At 41.7% G+C, this 14886-nt stretch overlaps 1 protein-coding gene across 1 annotated transcript in view; it reads left to right on the forward strand.

Annotated features, from left to right (window-relative positions):
* The first annotated feature begins 14435 nt into the window (after positions 1-14435).
* The window catches only part of LOC121624089 (phospholipid phosphatase-related protein type 5-like), an 81458-nt gene continuing 81007 nt past the window's right edge, over positions 14436-14886 (forward strand). Inside the window, exon 1 of the mRNA XM_041961699.1 lies at positions 14436-14639. Within this exon, the coding sequence (XP_041817633.1) occupies positions 14436-14639 (204 nt within the window). The remainder of the gene's footprint in view (positions 14640-14886) is intronic.

Genomic DNA, 14886 nt, shown 5'->3' on the forward strand with positions numbered 1-14886 from the left:
GTAACTTTGAAGTAATTGAAGTGAAAGAAAAAAATATGATATTTCACAGGAACTGAATATTATTTCATGTTTTTCATTTTGAAAAGTTCAAAAAGTAAATGATGGAAACGCGTTGTTTTTAAATTGATTACGTTCTAATTTTTGGATTTCCTGTTACTAGAAGTGTATGAGCATAGGAGGGAAGCAAGAGTGTTTAGTTTGGTAAGTGAGCAATACATTTATAATAATACTCATTGCAGTATGCTAATTGTTCACATGTTACTTATCATAATTGCTGCATTGATTTGGTAAACGGGTTAAGTGAGCATAGCCTAATAATAGTTGAGTTACAATGTATATAGCTATATATAGAAAGAACACATTACCTGAAAGTATTCTTTATTGTAAATGATGTAAACTGAATTAAAGAACCCAGGGCCATTCCTTGACTAGAATAAGAATTATACTATATTATAATCAATAATTTATCATAATTGTATGTATTGTTAATATATAAAAGTAATTGAAACATGCAAATCAGAAGGCCAGACATTAAGGGTGAGCACTCTTACAGAACACAATAAAAGATTTGCAGACTGCTGATTGTAAGATAGCAACAGGTGACTGCAGACAGCAAGGTGCACAGCACAGACAGCGCATGGTAAATATGCCGCCCCTGTCATCGTGTCTCTTTCTCACGTCTCTCTTGTATCCCTGCTGGGAGGAGCTTAGACAAAGAGAAGAAGAGGTGCGAGTGAGGCAAGCGAGGCGCCATGGTAGCCAAATGGAAAGCAGTCTATGACAGCAGGCCTTTCACTCCACCTGCCAGTTTGGACATCAGAGCAGGCAGAAACCCTTTTTCATATACAGCCCAGTGGGTTTGCAGCATACTGTGAGTTTTACTCTTAACCTCAACTCATGAAATCTAAAAACAAAAGCAAGCAATGGTAAATTACCCTCTGGCTATATATGGCGATTATTTGCAGTGAATTAAGTGGCTCTCTTGTGCTAAAACCAGTCCAGGGTGTACTCAAGTGTTTGCTAGGATAGGCCACCCACATCCCTGTGAGGGGTAAGCATTTTAGAAAGTAGATCAAAGACAGATTAATTATTTCTTTATGACCCAGCTTATTCTGAGAGTTCTTTTGGGTTAGGAGGCCAGACATGTCTCACAGTTCCATCAACTCACCTGGCCACTGAGGCCATACCTGTTTTTTTTCTGTAAATCTCCTGCATAAGCATAACCGCCCATGTGACGTGTTTGCCACATTCGCCCAGCAGGTGGCAGTATGTATAAGGTAGAAGATTAGCTGGAACATGTCTTGACAAGGAGCCACCTGCCAATAGAAGAAGAAGAGCAAGAAGAAATACTGTTAGACGGATGGAGTATCTGCCAAAAAGGCTCAAACTTTGTGCAAGTATCTCACCAAAGGAGGAGGCTTCCCCGTAATTCATGGAGACCGACGTCGGTCAGAGTCCTGCTTTGTGTGAATTATGCCACACAGACTGCCGTATATCACATGGACGGAAAAGTGACAGATCTGCCAAGCACAAGAACATTCATGGGTTACAGAAACATGCTCCACCAATGACTGTATTTATCACCATCAGTGATAAGTAGCCTCTCTCAAAGTCACAAGCACAACGTGTAAGCGATGTGCACATATCCTTCAAAAATTACATAAATAAACAAGGTGCTGAATTTATTTCCCCTTCTGTGTTTTCATTTATATAATGAAGGGATGTTCACAGCATTTCACTTTCAACCAGGTATCTGATTATGACCAAACTTAATGTAGGGACTCAGAACTCAGAAGCACTCAGAAAAGTAATAAAGTCTGATAGTGTTTTAGAAAGATTTATGCTTCTATGAAAAGAGTTCCTTTGTTCAGATTAGAGGAGAAAGGCTGCAAGTTCCTGTGCTTTCAGACACACATGAAATTTTTCTGTCCAATTTTTGGTTCTGTTCCAGCAGTAATGTTTCATCAATTTTCCTTTTAATATCGTTTTGGTAAATCTTCCATTGTTCTGGGTGGGAAATTCCACGTTGGCGCTGTGCACAGCAGGGGGCCAGTTGTCCCGCTGTCATGTGTAGCTTCAAACGGACCGCCAACAGTCAGTTGCTAATCAGTTTTGTCTTCCGTCTGCTCCAGGAGAGCTTTGATCTTCTTAAGTCTAAATCCCCGTCTCTGTTTTGGTATCTGGTTCGAGCTTGCCAAATGGTCTGTTACAGCTGTATGACAGGAAGTAGCAGTTGGCATCTGGAGGTTGTTTTAGCATTAAACAATCTCTGAGTTCTGCTGAAGAAGATCCTACACTTTTTAAGACCAGACCACGGTCGATTTTGAGGATTGTCTGACTTTTCATCTCGCACCATCATCAGGTCAAAATTTCAAGTTGTCCACTACTAGTTTAATCCATGCAAAACTGATGACTTTGCCATTAAGAAAGTATTATAATAGGGTGAGCAAAATGCACGAGCATGTCTGACAGACTGACAATAAAGTACAGGACAGTCATATTCTCAGGTCTGGTGCAGCAAAAGGTCCAAAACAAGCCACTAGAACTGAGTCTTCCTTGTATTCAGAGCAGAAGGCAGTGCATTTGAGACAGTGTGAGGAGGTAAACAGCTTAGCAAGCCTAGGAAGCACAAAGGCTTGATTGGGATGTATCATTAATTGAAACACTAACGACCCTGGAGAGAGTCTTGATCTACTTTGTAATTATCTGCCCACCAGTTGCCAGGAAAGAAGCTCCTCCAGAGGGAGAGGGAGAGAGAGGGGGGGGGGGGGAGAGACCTGGTCCACACGTACTGTACATGGGTGTTTTTAAAAATGGGAAAATCTTGTCCGCACTAACACTGTTTTTTAAAATGCAAAAGCACAATTGAACATGCCAGACCAACATGCAGGGATATAACTCTAACCCTAAAGCCATGTTGGCCTAACAAGAGCCTGAAAAAAGCTGCTGGTAGCAACTAGAGGTCTGACCAGGTCTGGTTCAAAGCCGCTGCAAAACATCAGCACCGGGGTCTGTGTGATGGGAGTGTTGGATTATGTAGCAGTGACCTCCATAGCACATTCTGATGCTCCTGTTTCTCAGTGTAGTGGAAGAGTAAATGTGTATTTGTGCAAACATGTAAAAAGTCCTGTTAGCAAGGTTAGCACCAGTACTATTTTGGCTACGTCCGCCATTACAAAGCAAGACTTTATCCTCCAAAAAGTTCTAGATACACAGACCCTGCCCATCAGTGTTTTCCTGGATTAACAGTAGGTAGCTGTCAGAGCCAAGCTAATAATTTTCGTCCCCAATGTAATCCCCTTTTACTACTATACCATGCATTTTCAAATAGGGGCCCTTAGAGGAAGCCTGCCTGTTTTTGGATCTGCTCCTGTTTTATTCGCTGTTGAGGCTGTTTGCTGTTCATGCAAACTCAGCGCTCTTGCAGTCCCTTATAGTCACTTACTTCAGGCCATCATTACAGCATGTGATGCTCATCGCTCTGCTTCTCCGAGGTTTTCTTTTAAGCACAAATACTGTTTTGTTCACTGGCTAATTTCAGCTGTTTGACTTCCTGTGAAAACACTCCACATTCAGTGCCTGCCAGCAGCTCAATGGGCGTCATTTTTATCTTGTCAGGTAAAACATTCCATCAACAGTAAGTTTACAGTGATTAAAAAAATAATGATTGAAAAAAGTACAAGCAGTTAGAATTACGTTATCATGGATTCGGTTTTCATGATTCTGTGTGATTAATTAATCAATGTTTTTTAGCTGGCTGGCACCGCCATCCTTTATTTATTCATACAGGCTAATACAAATAAAGGCCTCTCATCTCCTGTGGGCTTGAAAGATGTAGCTCTTAAATCCCAATGCCACAATGGCATCGTCCATTGGCCCAGCCCTAATCCCCATCAGCCTCAGGTGTAATTTGTTAAGTTTTAATTAGCAATGTTAGCATGTCAACATGGTCAACCTTAGCATTAGTGTCATTGTGCGCATCTTTACATGCTGATGTTAGCTTTTAGCTCAAAACACCACTCTGGCTGTAGTCATTAAATCAGAAGCACGTCTTGATTTAATGTTTGAAAGTTTGCATTGTAAATTATAAATTTCCTCTAAAATTAAGTTTGTCATGAGACATTAGGTTCAATTTAAAATGCAGACCATCTTAAAATCATCTTCTGTAACAGCAAAAACTAAAATACAGTATATTCTGTGTGTTATATTCTTGGTGTGACCTGGTGACTCCCACGTGTGTGGAGAACACAGCACTGGGGGCTTCTCTGCAGAGCTGCTCCAGCCTTCAATCTCCACTTCCTCCCATGCCTGCCACAATTATTTTCATTCAAGAACATGGGCCTGCAGGAACCGCCTTCACATCAGCGGGTTGCGAGAAAGACACTGCATGAATTTCTTATGAAGTGTGACATGCCAGATAAGCCTGGGCTGCTTGAAGCATGTTACTTTGAAGTTTTCTCCTCTGCTGCTTTGCCTTTTAATAAGAGCTGTTTATTCACACGTGATGATGAAATCAAATCTTGTGTGCAACACTTGATTGCCTGCAGAAAGCCATATATTTTGGCCCATATTTGTGATAATCAACACTTATTTAGCAAATCCAGGTCCTGTTCCTCTCGTGGCGGCTGCTTAGTCCTGTGTAAAAATGATCTCAGTGTGAATTTGTGTGGCATGAGAGAGATTGATATGCATTTCAAAGTGATGTGTGTGCCTGTTAGCTAAGGTATTTTTGCATGCCTAGTTCTGTGATGTATTGACTGTATCTGGGTCGCACTGTTGCCTTTGGCATAATGGTGTGATAAAACACAATGTAAGCATTTTTCATATTTCAGGCACAACACGCCTATTTATATCTCAGTCAGTCAGAGTGATGTTGTCTTGGCAGCAAATCAGTTCAGTTTGAATTGTTTCATGTGTTTACAGCTGAGTGATTGAAGGCAGATTCCACTCAGTAAACAAAGAATTGCCTCTTCTGTACATTATAGCCTTGTGACCCTGTGAAAGAGCCAATAAACATGTTAAATCTATGAATGACTGATGCCAGTCCTCATACCCAAACCCAGGGTTTTGTATCGTATACTGATCCAATATCAGAGCTCTGTTGTTTCCAGGTCAGAAATCTGTAAATCTCTCTGCGTGGAGGTGATTGGGATAATTATTCTGAGTGCAAATTAGGGGTTTTCAAAGTCTGATGCCCTACAGATAGGCCACCATATCTCCATATGGACACAGGGAGCGTCAGTGTTCCAGGAAAGAGAGACAATTATTGATAATGCAGCACACACAAAAAAGTAAATATTAATGGTTGTTGTCACTCCTTTTATTATAAATTATTCTATTTCTGTTTGGGGGATAGTCATACTTGTTTTGCTACTGAAGTTCCCATAATTCAGGTGCTTTGGGGGATGTAAACAGGACGGATAATGCTGCCATGGAGTCAGATTATTAGATGACGGCAGTGCTGAATTAGCTATTAGCAGTTCCTGAGTGCAGTGTGCCAGCGGATGTACGGTCAGCTGTCACTGGATTATTCTGATACTGAAGAAAGTGAAGGAGTGGCTTTTATTTTCTTGTGTGTGTGTGTGTGTGTGTGTGTGTGTGTGTGTGTGTGTGTGTGTGTGTGTGTGTGTGTGTGTGTGTGTGAGTGAGTTACAGTATCACTCTGTGAAGGGGTATACATTTTTTGTCATTTGGGTGACCATGTTGATAAGCAGCCTCCAGACCCCAATAACAACCTTCCTCTTGTTGCTGGAACAATGGCATGTACCTGTGCCTTTCACTTCAAGTAGTACCTTTACATCACATCACTTCCTGTGCCCCCCTCAGGAGGTGCCTCGCAGTATGAAAGGGCCTGGTGTAAGGGGCTGTAAGTAGACACCATCAAAGTATTTAATAGGGCTGTTATGTTTTATTCACAGTTCAAACTACAGTTTCTATGTGATAAAAGACTAAATATTCAACTGTGGTTATCCAACCAATGTTGAAACTCACAGTACATGACAGTGGTAGCCAGCCAATAGAGGCAAACATGTTTCGCCCCACCATCCACAAAGCTTCATTCAGAATCAGCAAGCTTAATAAATAATTCTAAAACATTTAAATTGAGCAAATGAATGAGTTTTTAATTTTTAATCATTTTAATGCGACTTTATAGATAATAGATGAACAGTATGAAATTAGCCATAAAAATGGGTCTATTTCATGTTCTCTCTCCTAACGCGTGCCTTCGCAGCCATGCAGTGCAGACTAATTCACCACAAGCTTCCTCCATCTACTCCAACTCAGTGGGTGTACACAGAATGAATCAAACACTTCATGAGTGACTGGCTGAGCGGCTAATCAAGACCTCACACAGGGTCTGTTGCTGTCAACAGTTGTAGCTTATTGTTAGGGAAGCAAAATTTCTCGACATCCTGTTGATTGCACACATTTCAGATCGAAAAACTTACGCTGTTGAGGAGAGTGTCCAGTTTCTGTCTAAATTTCTTTTAAAGATTCTACAGCTTTGCTTTCATTATCATAGCTTTATTCATCATTGCTGTCAGTAATAACAGTGTACTCAGCAGATCGATAGCTAATATCTGCAAACGTGGTGACGTCACTTAAAAGACTGGTCCAAGGAACAGGAAACATATGAATCCATCAGAGCTTACAACCCACTTTGTTGTTGGTGTTTCTTGGCCTGTTAGACTTTGTTGTGATTACCACAGTATCAAAAGTCCAAAGTATAGTGTAAAAATACAAAATCTTCCCTCCGAAACATTATTCCCTGATCCATTTGAGCAGTAAGGAGGCGTCTTCTGACTTGTTAAAATCTCATTTGCATGCAGAGATAATTGGCAAGACACTTACACTCTGATAGGCTGATAATCATCACATGCCCTCGTGTTACTGTTAGATGACACCGTTGCCACACTTACCCTGGGTACCATGTAATATTCATGGTTAACTTATGGTTGGTGCTTTTATCACACCCGCACCATGCAGTAATAATGAAGTCTCATTTATTAGAGCTGGAAAAGGCGTTCAAAGTCTTTATTCCGCAAAACATGAACAACCCTGTGATGTTTACAGCGCAGATGGGCTTTAAAGCAACTCCTCGGGTTTCATTTTGTTGTATTAGTGATCAAAATTGCGCTTTGTTCTTGCTTTAACGTGTTATTGGCTAAGTGTGAAAGGTTTTTGATTGTGCTTTCATGTTCTCTCTCTGTGTGTGTGTGTGTGTGTGTGTGTCAGGCTCTCAGTCATTTTAATGCTTTAATGCTGCTGCTGTGCCGCGAGACACCTGTATCCACCAGAAAACAGAGCTCATTAGTCGCTCCTCAGGGAGAAGAGCGAACACTCTCATGCTCCTTATGAGACGAAGAAGACAAAGACAATGTGCCTGTCATACTTTGCTCTGATGTCATTTTCACCATGGCAGCTTTTTGTATCATCCCACATAGTTTTACCATGTGTGGAGAGCATCTATAGCAGAATACATACAGTAATATTAAAATAAAGATTGTTGTTTGACTGTGTTTTAAGAATGCTGAACTGTAAAGGTGGCCTCAGACAGCGAGTGGTTGCGGCAGTGCCTAACTTTGCGGCGGCGGCTTCCAGCTACTTCCGACCCCATCAGGCTGTGCACCACAGGCTGCTGCCAGTCACTATCCACTCAGTATTCTCATCACGCAACTAAGCAGGTTGCATCATAAAATAGAGAAAAAATGGAGAAAATAGAGAATGTTCTCTGCTGGTGAAGAGCTGTGAAAGTGATCTCTGACACGAGTGAACTCGGCTCCTCGACCGTTTCCTTCCTTGCAGATTCTGCGGTTGCCAGGGTCGCACTGCTAACGCAGCAGCGTGTTGAACAGCTGAACTTTCATAAACGCAGACAGCGGAGTTGTGCATGTTCATAAGAGCGACAGCAGACATCCCTCTCCTCATGTTTACATTGTCAGAACCTGGTGAAGGGTCTGTTCAGCCAAATGACATGGATATTTTATGACTTCCCTCTAGTGGTGTTTTTCCGTGCAGACATTTTGGCTTTATCTGTCTATGTTCTGAGACATCTGTGTCTGAAATTTGGGCCCCCGACTTAATACAATGGAGGCAAATGGAATTTTAGTTACAATGCCCAAAGCAGTGAATACGGGAAAGCTCTTGAATGAAAACCACGAGTCGTAAAGTGTCCTCTCTGCTGCTTTTTCCTGCAGGATTCGTGAAATGCCAGGAGAATATCAGAGCCTTTGTTTCTTTTTTCACGTTCTATAATATTTTAATACTTCAAATTAAATTTAAATTTGATTCCTGCTTGGCTTGGTTTTTTTTTTTTTCCAACTTTTGATGTTTACTCAACCAGGCAGGTTGCACTTATCAAACTTGCCTTGCTTAAATGTACTGCAAGGCGTTTTTAGCTGGTTATGAAACAGTCAGTCAGTTTAATACCGATGCCTCTATATGAGTTTCAGAGGCCAACGAGGCCATGAGCGAACAGTTTACTGCCAAAGAGTAGAAGAGTCCATGCTTACATTTTCTCTTTGTAGAATTTTATTTTTGATATTATATTTTTATGGTAATGGCTGATAATGGGGCAGGATCAGCAAAGGGAAACAGAAAAGAATTGACTGAAGAACACAAAAAGCTAAAAGGGATAGTGATAGAGCATGGGTGGAAACACAAGTCAGCCTGCGAGTTTGTGGGATTTCAATGGATTGCAAACCTCTTCCTCTGGTATAAAGAGGGACAATCGGTTGGACAATCGGACAATTGGACTTTGCATCCTGCAGACAGCTGTGTTAAGAAAAAAACATAGTAGATTCGGAAAAATATGTTGTTTTTTAACTTGCTTAGAAAAAAAAAATGCAAATTCACAAGCCAGATCAAGATCAAGATTAATAATTAATTGATAGGAATGTCTCCATTAATGATCAAGTTGATTGGCTCCAATCCTGATCTGCTGATACCAATAAGCACAAATGCATGTATTTACACAGTAGAACAACATATGCCATTTTGAAGAAATATCAAAATTGTATTAAAATGTACAGTATTTGACACATTGAATTCATGACCAGCTGACTCTGATACACCTTATATTTCAGGAGGTGCTAAATCCAAATACTGAAAGTCCTGGGTCAAAACCAGAAAACTAATCATCTTAAATTGTTGATGTGATATGAATTAGATAGACAGACAGACAGACAGACAGACAGACTTTATTTATGCCAAACTGGGAAATTGCAGTGCAGCAGCAGCATTACACACAGTGAAATAAGTGAAAAACTGTGAAATATTACTATAAAGAACAAACTATACATAATAAAATATCAAATGAGCAAGCAGTAAAATTATATATGCAGTAATAAAATAGCAAAAATAGCAAACAGTAGTAATAAAAAGTATATACAGCAAATGGCAGTGTGTAGAAAATAAAGTGTACCGTGACTGTTAGTTATGACCTTTTTTTAGCTGTTATTGTACACTGTGATGGCATGTGGCAGGAAAGATTTCCTGTATCTGTCCCTTCGACAGCGGAGCTGTAGCAGCCTGTGGGAGAAGGTGCTCCGCTGTCTGTCCACTGTGTGATGGAGAGGGTGCTGATCATTGTCCATGATGGATAACAGTTTATTCAGCGTCCTCCTCTCCACCACAGTCTCAAAAGACTCAAGTCTGAGTCCAAGTACAGAGCCAGCCTTCTTGATGATCTTATCAAGTCTGTTGGTGTCGCTGGCTCTGATGTTGCTGCCCCAACAAACAACAGCAAAGAAGATGGCGCTGGCAACCACAGACTGGTAGAAGATCTCCAACATTTTGCTGCACACGTTGAAGGATCTCAGTTTCCTCAGGAAGTAGAGTCTGCTCATCCCCTTATTGTACAAAGTCTCCGTGTTGGATTTCCAGTCCAGTCTGTTGTCTCCAAGGTATTTGTAGTCCTCCACCTCCTCCACCACCTCCCCTCTGATCCGTAGTGGCTGTGAAGGCGTCTTCTTCCTCCTGAATTCTCGGTGCCTCAACAGTACAGCAGACTGTGGGACCTCTCATAGGCTGAGCGGGACAGTGACAGATGGACCTGTAGGTCTACAGAGGTCTCAACAGTGTTACACACTCACCACTGCTTACCTCAGCTGCTCTCTGATTGGCTGGCTTTAGAGCCTCCTTTCTGCATGACTGATCCCAAGCGTGTTTGTATAACAAATGGCGCACACACTGCATATGTGTAAAAATTTGTGCATCAGTGTGTGCAAAGAGTGTGTGTTGAAGGACACTGTTACATATTTTATGGAGACCACAGTGCAACTTACAATAAGCACTACACAAGATGGAATAAGCACAGTACACCTGAAGTATCCAAACAGCACCTGTATGTGAAGACCCAGCAGCACTTCTACTTCATTGTCATCAGTATGTGTGGAATTTCTGCCATTCTGTCAATATATTCAAGTCTATTAAAATCGAAATTCAAATCAGGACATAGTAATATATATAAGTTATTATCTTATTTACCCAAAAAGCAGATATGAATTAATGATATTTGTCTTTTCACATGTAATACAAAATATCTCAAATAAATGTCAGATGTGCTCAGTGTTCCCACACATTCAGGAAAACATGGGTTTTTAATGGAGGTTTCTGGCCATTGATAAATTTGTCCCAAATGTCCTGGAAACAATGAGCTGCCCTGGAAGCGTGTAACATGTGCAGCGTGGTTACCATCAGGCTGATGCATGAATTTCACAGGTGTCACAGGCTGCAGATGTTTTTTTTTTGGCCAGCGTCCCTGAAACGGCTTTAGCTGAATTTAAAGCTCTGTTCAGCAACAGTGATACTGAAAGTCGTTTAATTATGTCACATTAATCTTCCTAAAATGTAAAACTCATGTATCATATAATATACAATATATTTTGATAACATACTTTCTCTGGTTTTCTGTGTCTGCTGACAGACATGTCATTTTACTCCTCCATGCTAAATGTGTGTTTCCAGGCCTGTTGCTGTATTGACTAATCGCTGGATGACAGTTTAATGGATTTATTTCTCTTCAATAAAAGGAAAGTAGCAGATCTTCAAAAAACATGTTAATGTTTTGACAGTTTGTGAGGTTTTTAGATCAAATGGGAATTGGTCCTGTGCTTTGGTTAACAGCTAAATGCCTGCAAATCCAAATTCCATCAGCTTCAGCTGTGCTTTGTGAATGCCAGTCAGCAAATGTTAGCATGCTGACACGCTAATGTAAGATGGTGAACATGGCATGTCTGCATTGTCATTGTGAGCGTGTTTGCATGTTAACATTAGCATTTAGCAGCGGCTTCACAGAGCTGCTAGCCTGGCTGTAAACTCCTGTTTGTCACTGACTCATATCATCTGTATTCACTCAGTCCCCTGGTCCCCTTAGACCCTAAATCATTGAAAAGATCCTGGAATTGTTTCCTCACAGGTTATTAGAAGGTGTCATAATCATGTTCTGAACACTGGATTCATCATGTATGTATCCTGTGTTTAACCACTTATTGATGACATTATTATACAGTGGAAATACATCATTAGCATCTCTGTGTGACTATGACAGCAGCAGCATATAGATTTGGCCTGCTTAGTATTAAAATGGGGAGTGACGGCGGAGTGGCACAGTAATGACAGCCATTACTCAGAGCTGTCGGCGTGTGCCCACTTGACTCCACACACCCTCTGCATCTCCATCTCTGTCTGCCTCTCCATATCCATCCATCCGTCTGTCTTCTCTGACAGCCCTCGCTTATGGATTTCAACGTGTCAGTGCACCAGATAGATGCATTTCCACTGTTGGAGGAGGCGACAGAGAGAGTGTGAAGTAAAAAAATAAGAAGGTGCCTTTTGAAGGTAAAAAAAAAATATATATATATATGTAGAAATGGAGTGTGTGTGAATGAATGAGGGAGAATTAGAAATAAGATAAGGTCTGCTAGTCATTCTAGGGGCTTGCAGGGTGTAAAGATTCTGGTCTCGGTTTGCTCTTATCTGAAACTCACCTCACAATTGAGTGAGGAAGACATTAACAGAACCTGGGAAAGAAGGATTTTTTCTAGTATTCACCAATTCACATGCAATTTACATGTTTGCCTGTTAATGCAACTTTGCACTTTGTTGGCCTTTACAGTGTTGCATTCAGAATGATTGCTGCAGTACAGGTGGCTTTTAATACTATAAATACTATAAACTAGTGTATTTACTGTATCTCTCAGAAGGAAATATACTTAATGTACTTGTTTTCTTTCATGTGAAGTCCCATTTGCTACTTCAGCTCTCCAAATGCTACTCCATAATGCTTTCCTTCTGAAAATAACACAGGAAGCAACACCTAATATTACATTGTAACATCTAGCATTATCCACACTACTGTCATGTTTTGCAAGTTTTCTAATCAAAGATTTATAAAAAAAAAAAAAAACAGAAGATGGCTGTTGTGGGCTGTGGCCATGTCAAACACTACTAGTAGGAGTTTTTTCTAAAACAGCAATCCATAACATCAGGTTAAATTTAAAGCATTAAAATGCATGAGGCATGCATCAGAATGTGTCATGACTACATTGGTCCACACTAGCAAACGTATTAGTTTGATAATAATGCAACCGTGAGTGATTGCATGTTACTCCATCAACTGGTCTCAGTCCTTCCACACATTATGGACAACTGTTCTGTTCTGTATGGTCATTGAATGTAATTATTTAAAGCCTTTACTATATTGTATTCAATATATTGATGTTGATATTTGCATATTAGCGTCTATTTGTTGCTAATCATCTATCAGTGTTAGTTGCCTGTGCTGCTTTGGTAATACAGGCTTGGTTTCTGGTCTGTCCTGCCAAATAAAGCTAATTTAAATTAGAAAAAAAGGCTATCCTCCACTTATTCTTGGAAATAAGCATTAAATAAGCAACTTCCCATTTTATAATGACAGGCTGTGAAATGCTTTTTGTTAACAGAGATAGTGATGTTTAGATTCAGATTACAGCTGACAGGCAGCAATTTGAAATGGAATGAAGCCCACCCACAACACGCTGACCCTTAACTCCAACCCTAACCTGCCATTGCAAATTTGCATCAAAGCTTGTATCAGGGCCACATAAACTGGATCACGCTCATTTAATTTTATACACAAAATCAGTCAGTTTGAAGATTATGGTTTTGTAACAGGACAGGCGAAATGAACTGGCTTTGTATCCTTAGCAACAGTGGCCAAGCATCATTGGTAATTTAGCCTTCAGCTATTCACAATGGACAAAAAAAATTCTTCTCCAAATCAAAGGAGAAGGCATGTGCTAGCTAGCTATCCGTTCGTCCGTCTGCTCCTGCTAGCTTCGTCACAGCTAGCCAGCCAGCCATTTGCCGTAGATCAACGCGTCAGGAGTTTTCATTTCCACCTTCTCCACCGTGTCGCCGTGCTAGCTACATAGCTGCTGGCTGTTACAGCTTATCTGTGCTTGGAGCAAGTGGGGTTTATTAACTCCATAACAGCGTGAGCGCGACGTGCTGTCAACCAGCCTCGCTCGCTCACAGCTCGTCTGCTTATTCTATAGCTCTCTGATTGGTTGCACGGTACGTCTGTCTACCTGCATTACTGTTGCTGCGCTGTTGACCAACACACACTGGCTGCTGTCATCGTGTTTTGACGTAAACGTTATTGATTAAAACCACCTCCTTACATTTTCCTACATGCTAGAGTTCTTATGAACCCATGTTGCATTGATTGAAGCACAGAATTACCCCCCCCCCATCCTGCTTTGATTTGCATAAATCTGGCAGGTGACCTATTTTGAACTTAAAATGGCTAGTTTGGCTGAAGGGTGGGGGGTTTGCATGCCTGACTCAGGATTCTATGAATGATATGAAATTCAACAGCCTCCCTGATCAAATATGGGCTGAATGAAGAGAAGACAGCCGCATGAGGGGGCCTCGTCTCTCTCTGCGCCTCGCTTTTCATTCTCTCTCTTTTCCTCTGTCATTCTCTCCTTCTGCTTTTCTCCTGTCTGCTCCTGATTTGGTTCTATGTACAGTTTACACACACACACACACACAGAGGGAGCTCCTCCTAGTTGCTTACACGTCCCTGTAATCTGTCACTCACACACATAGACGTGGAAAGGGGGGTTAGCCAAGCCTCCTCATCTCTTACGCGCTTGCACATCCTCACCCCCGCCCCTCTCTCTCTCTCTCTCTCTCTGTCTCTCTCACACACACACACACTCACACACACAGTCGGTAGTCGCAGCAGAAGCGAGCCGAGGAAGCCAGGGCACGTGAGCCTCCACCAGGATCAGAGAGCGGCTCGCTGCGTGCAGCCGAGCCATCATGAGCCGGTCAGCGGGTTTCGATACCGCCGGGGAGGAGGAGGAGGCTGGGTAGGAGAGAGAGAGAGAGAGAGAGAGAGAAAAGGCTTTGTTGTAATTAAATGTCTCTCGCTCTCCTTCTGCATCATGCTGTACTTCCAGCTGGTGATCATGGCCGGGACCGTCATGCTGGCCTACTACTTCGAGTACACCGACACCTTCAGCGTGCACGTGCAGGGCTTTTTCTGCTACGACACCACCTACACCAAGCCGTACCTGGGTCCGGAGGACAACAGCGCCGTCCCGCCCGTCCTGCTGTACACGGTGGTGGCCGGGCTGCCCACGCTGCTGGTGAGTGCACACTACATCAGCAAAGTTCAGCCATCGCACCTGCAGGCTCAGTGACGGTCAGTGCTGAGACACTCTGCAGATCACAAAGATCCCTTTCCTCTGCTCATCATGAGAATATGTGTAACTGCCCTCGGTTATTGTATCAAGAAAAAAGAAACACGTGCAACATCTAATTTTGTTGTTGACTTTTGCATCGAGCTTTGCTCTCCAATATAACCCACGACAAAATTTAAAATGTCACATACGC

Source organism: Chelmon rostratus, chromosome 20, assembly GCF_017976325.1.
Source record: "Chelmon rostratus isolate fCheRos1 chromosome 20, fCheRos1.pri, whole genome shotgun sequence".
Lineage (NCBI taxonomy): Eukaryota > Metazoa > Chordata > Actinopteri > Chaetodontiformes > Chaetodontidae > Chelmon > Chelmon rostratus.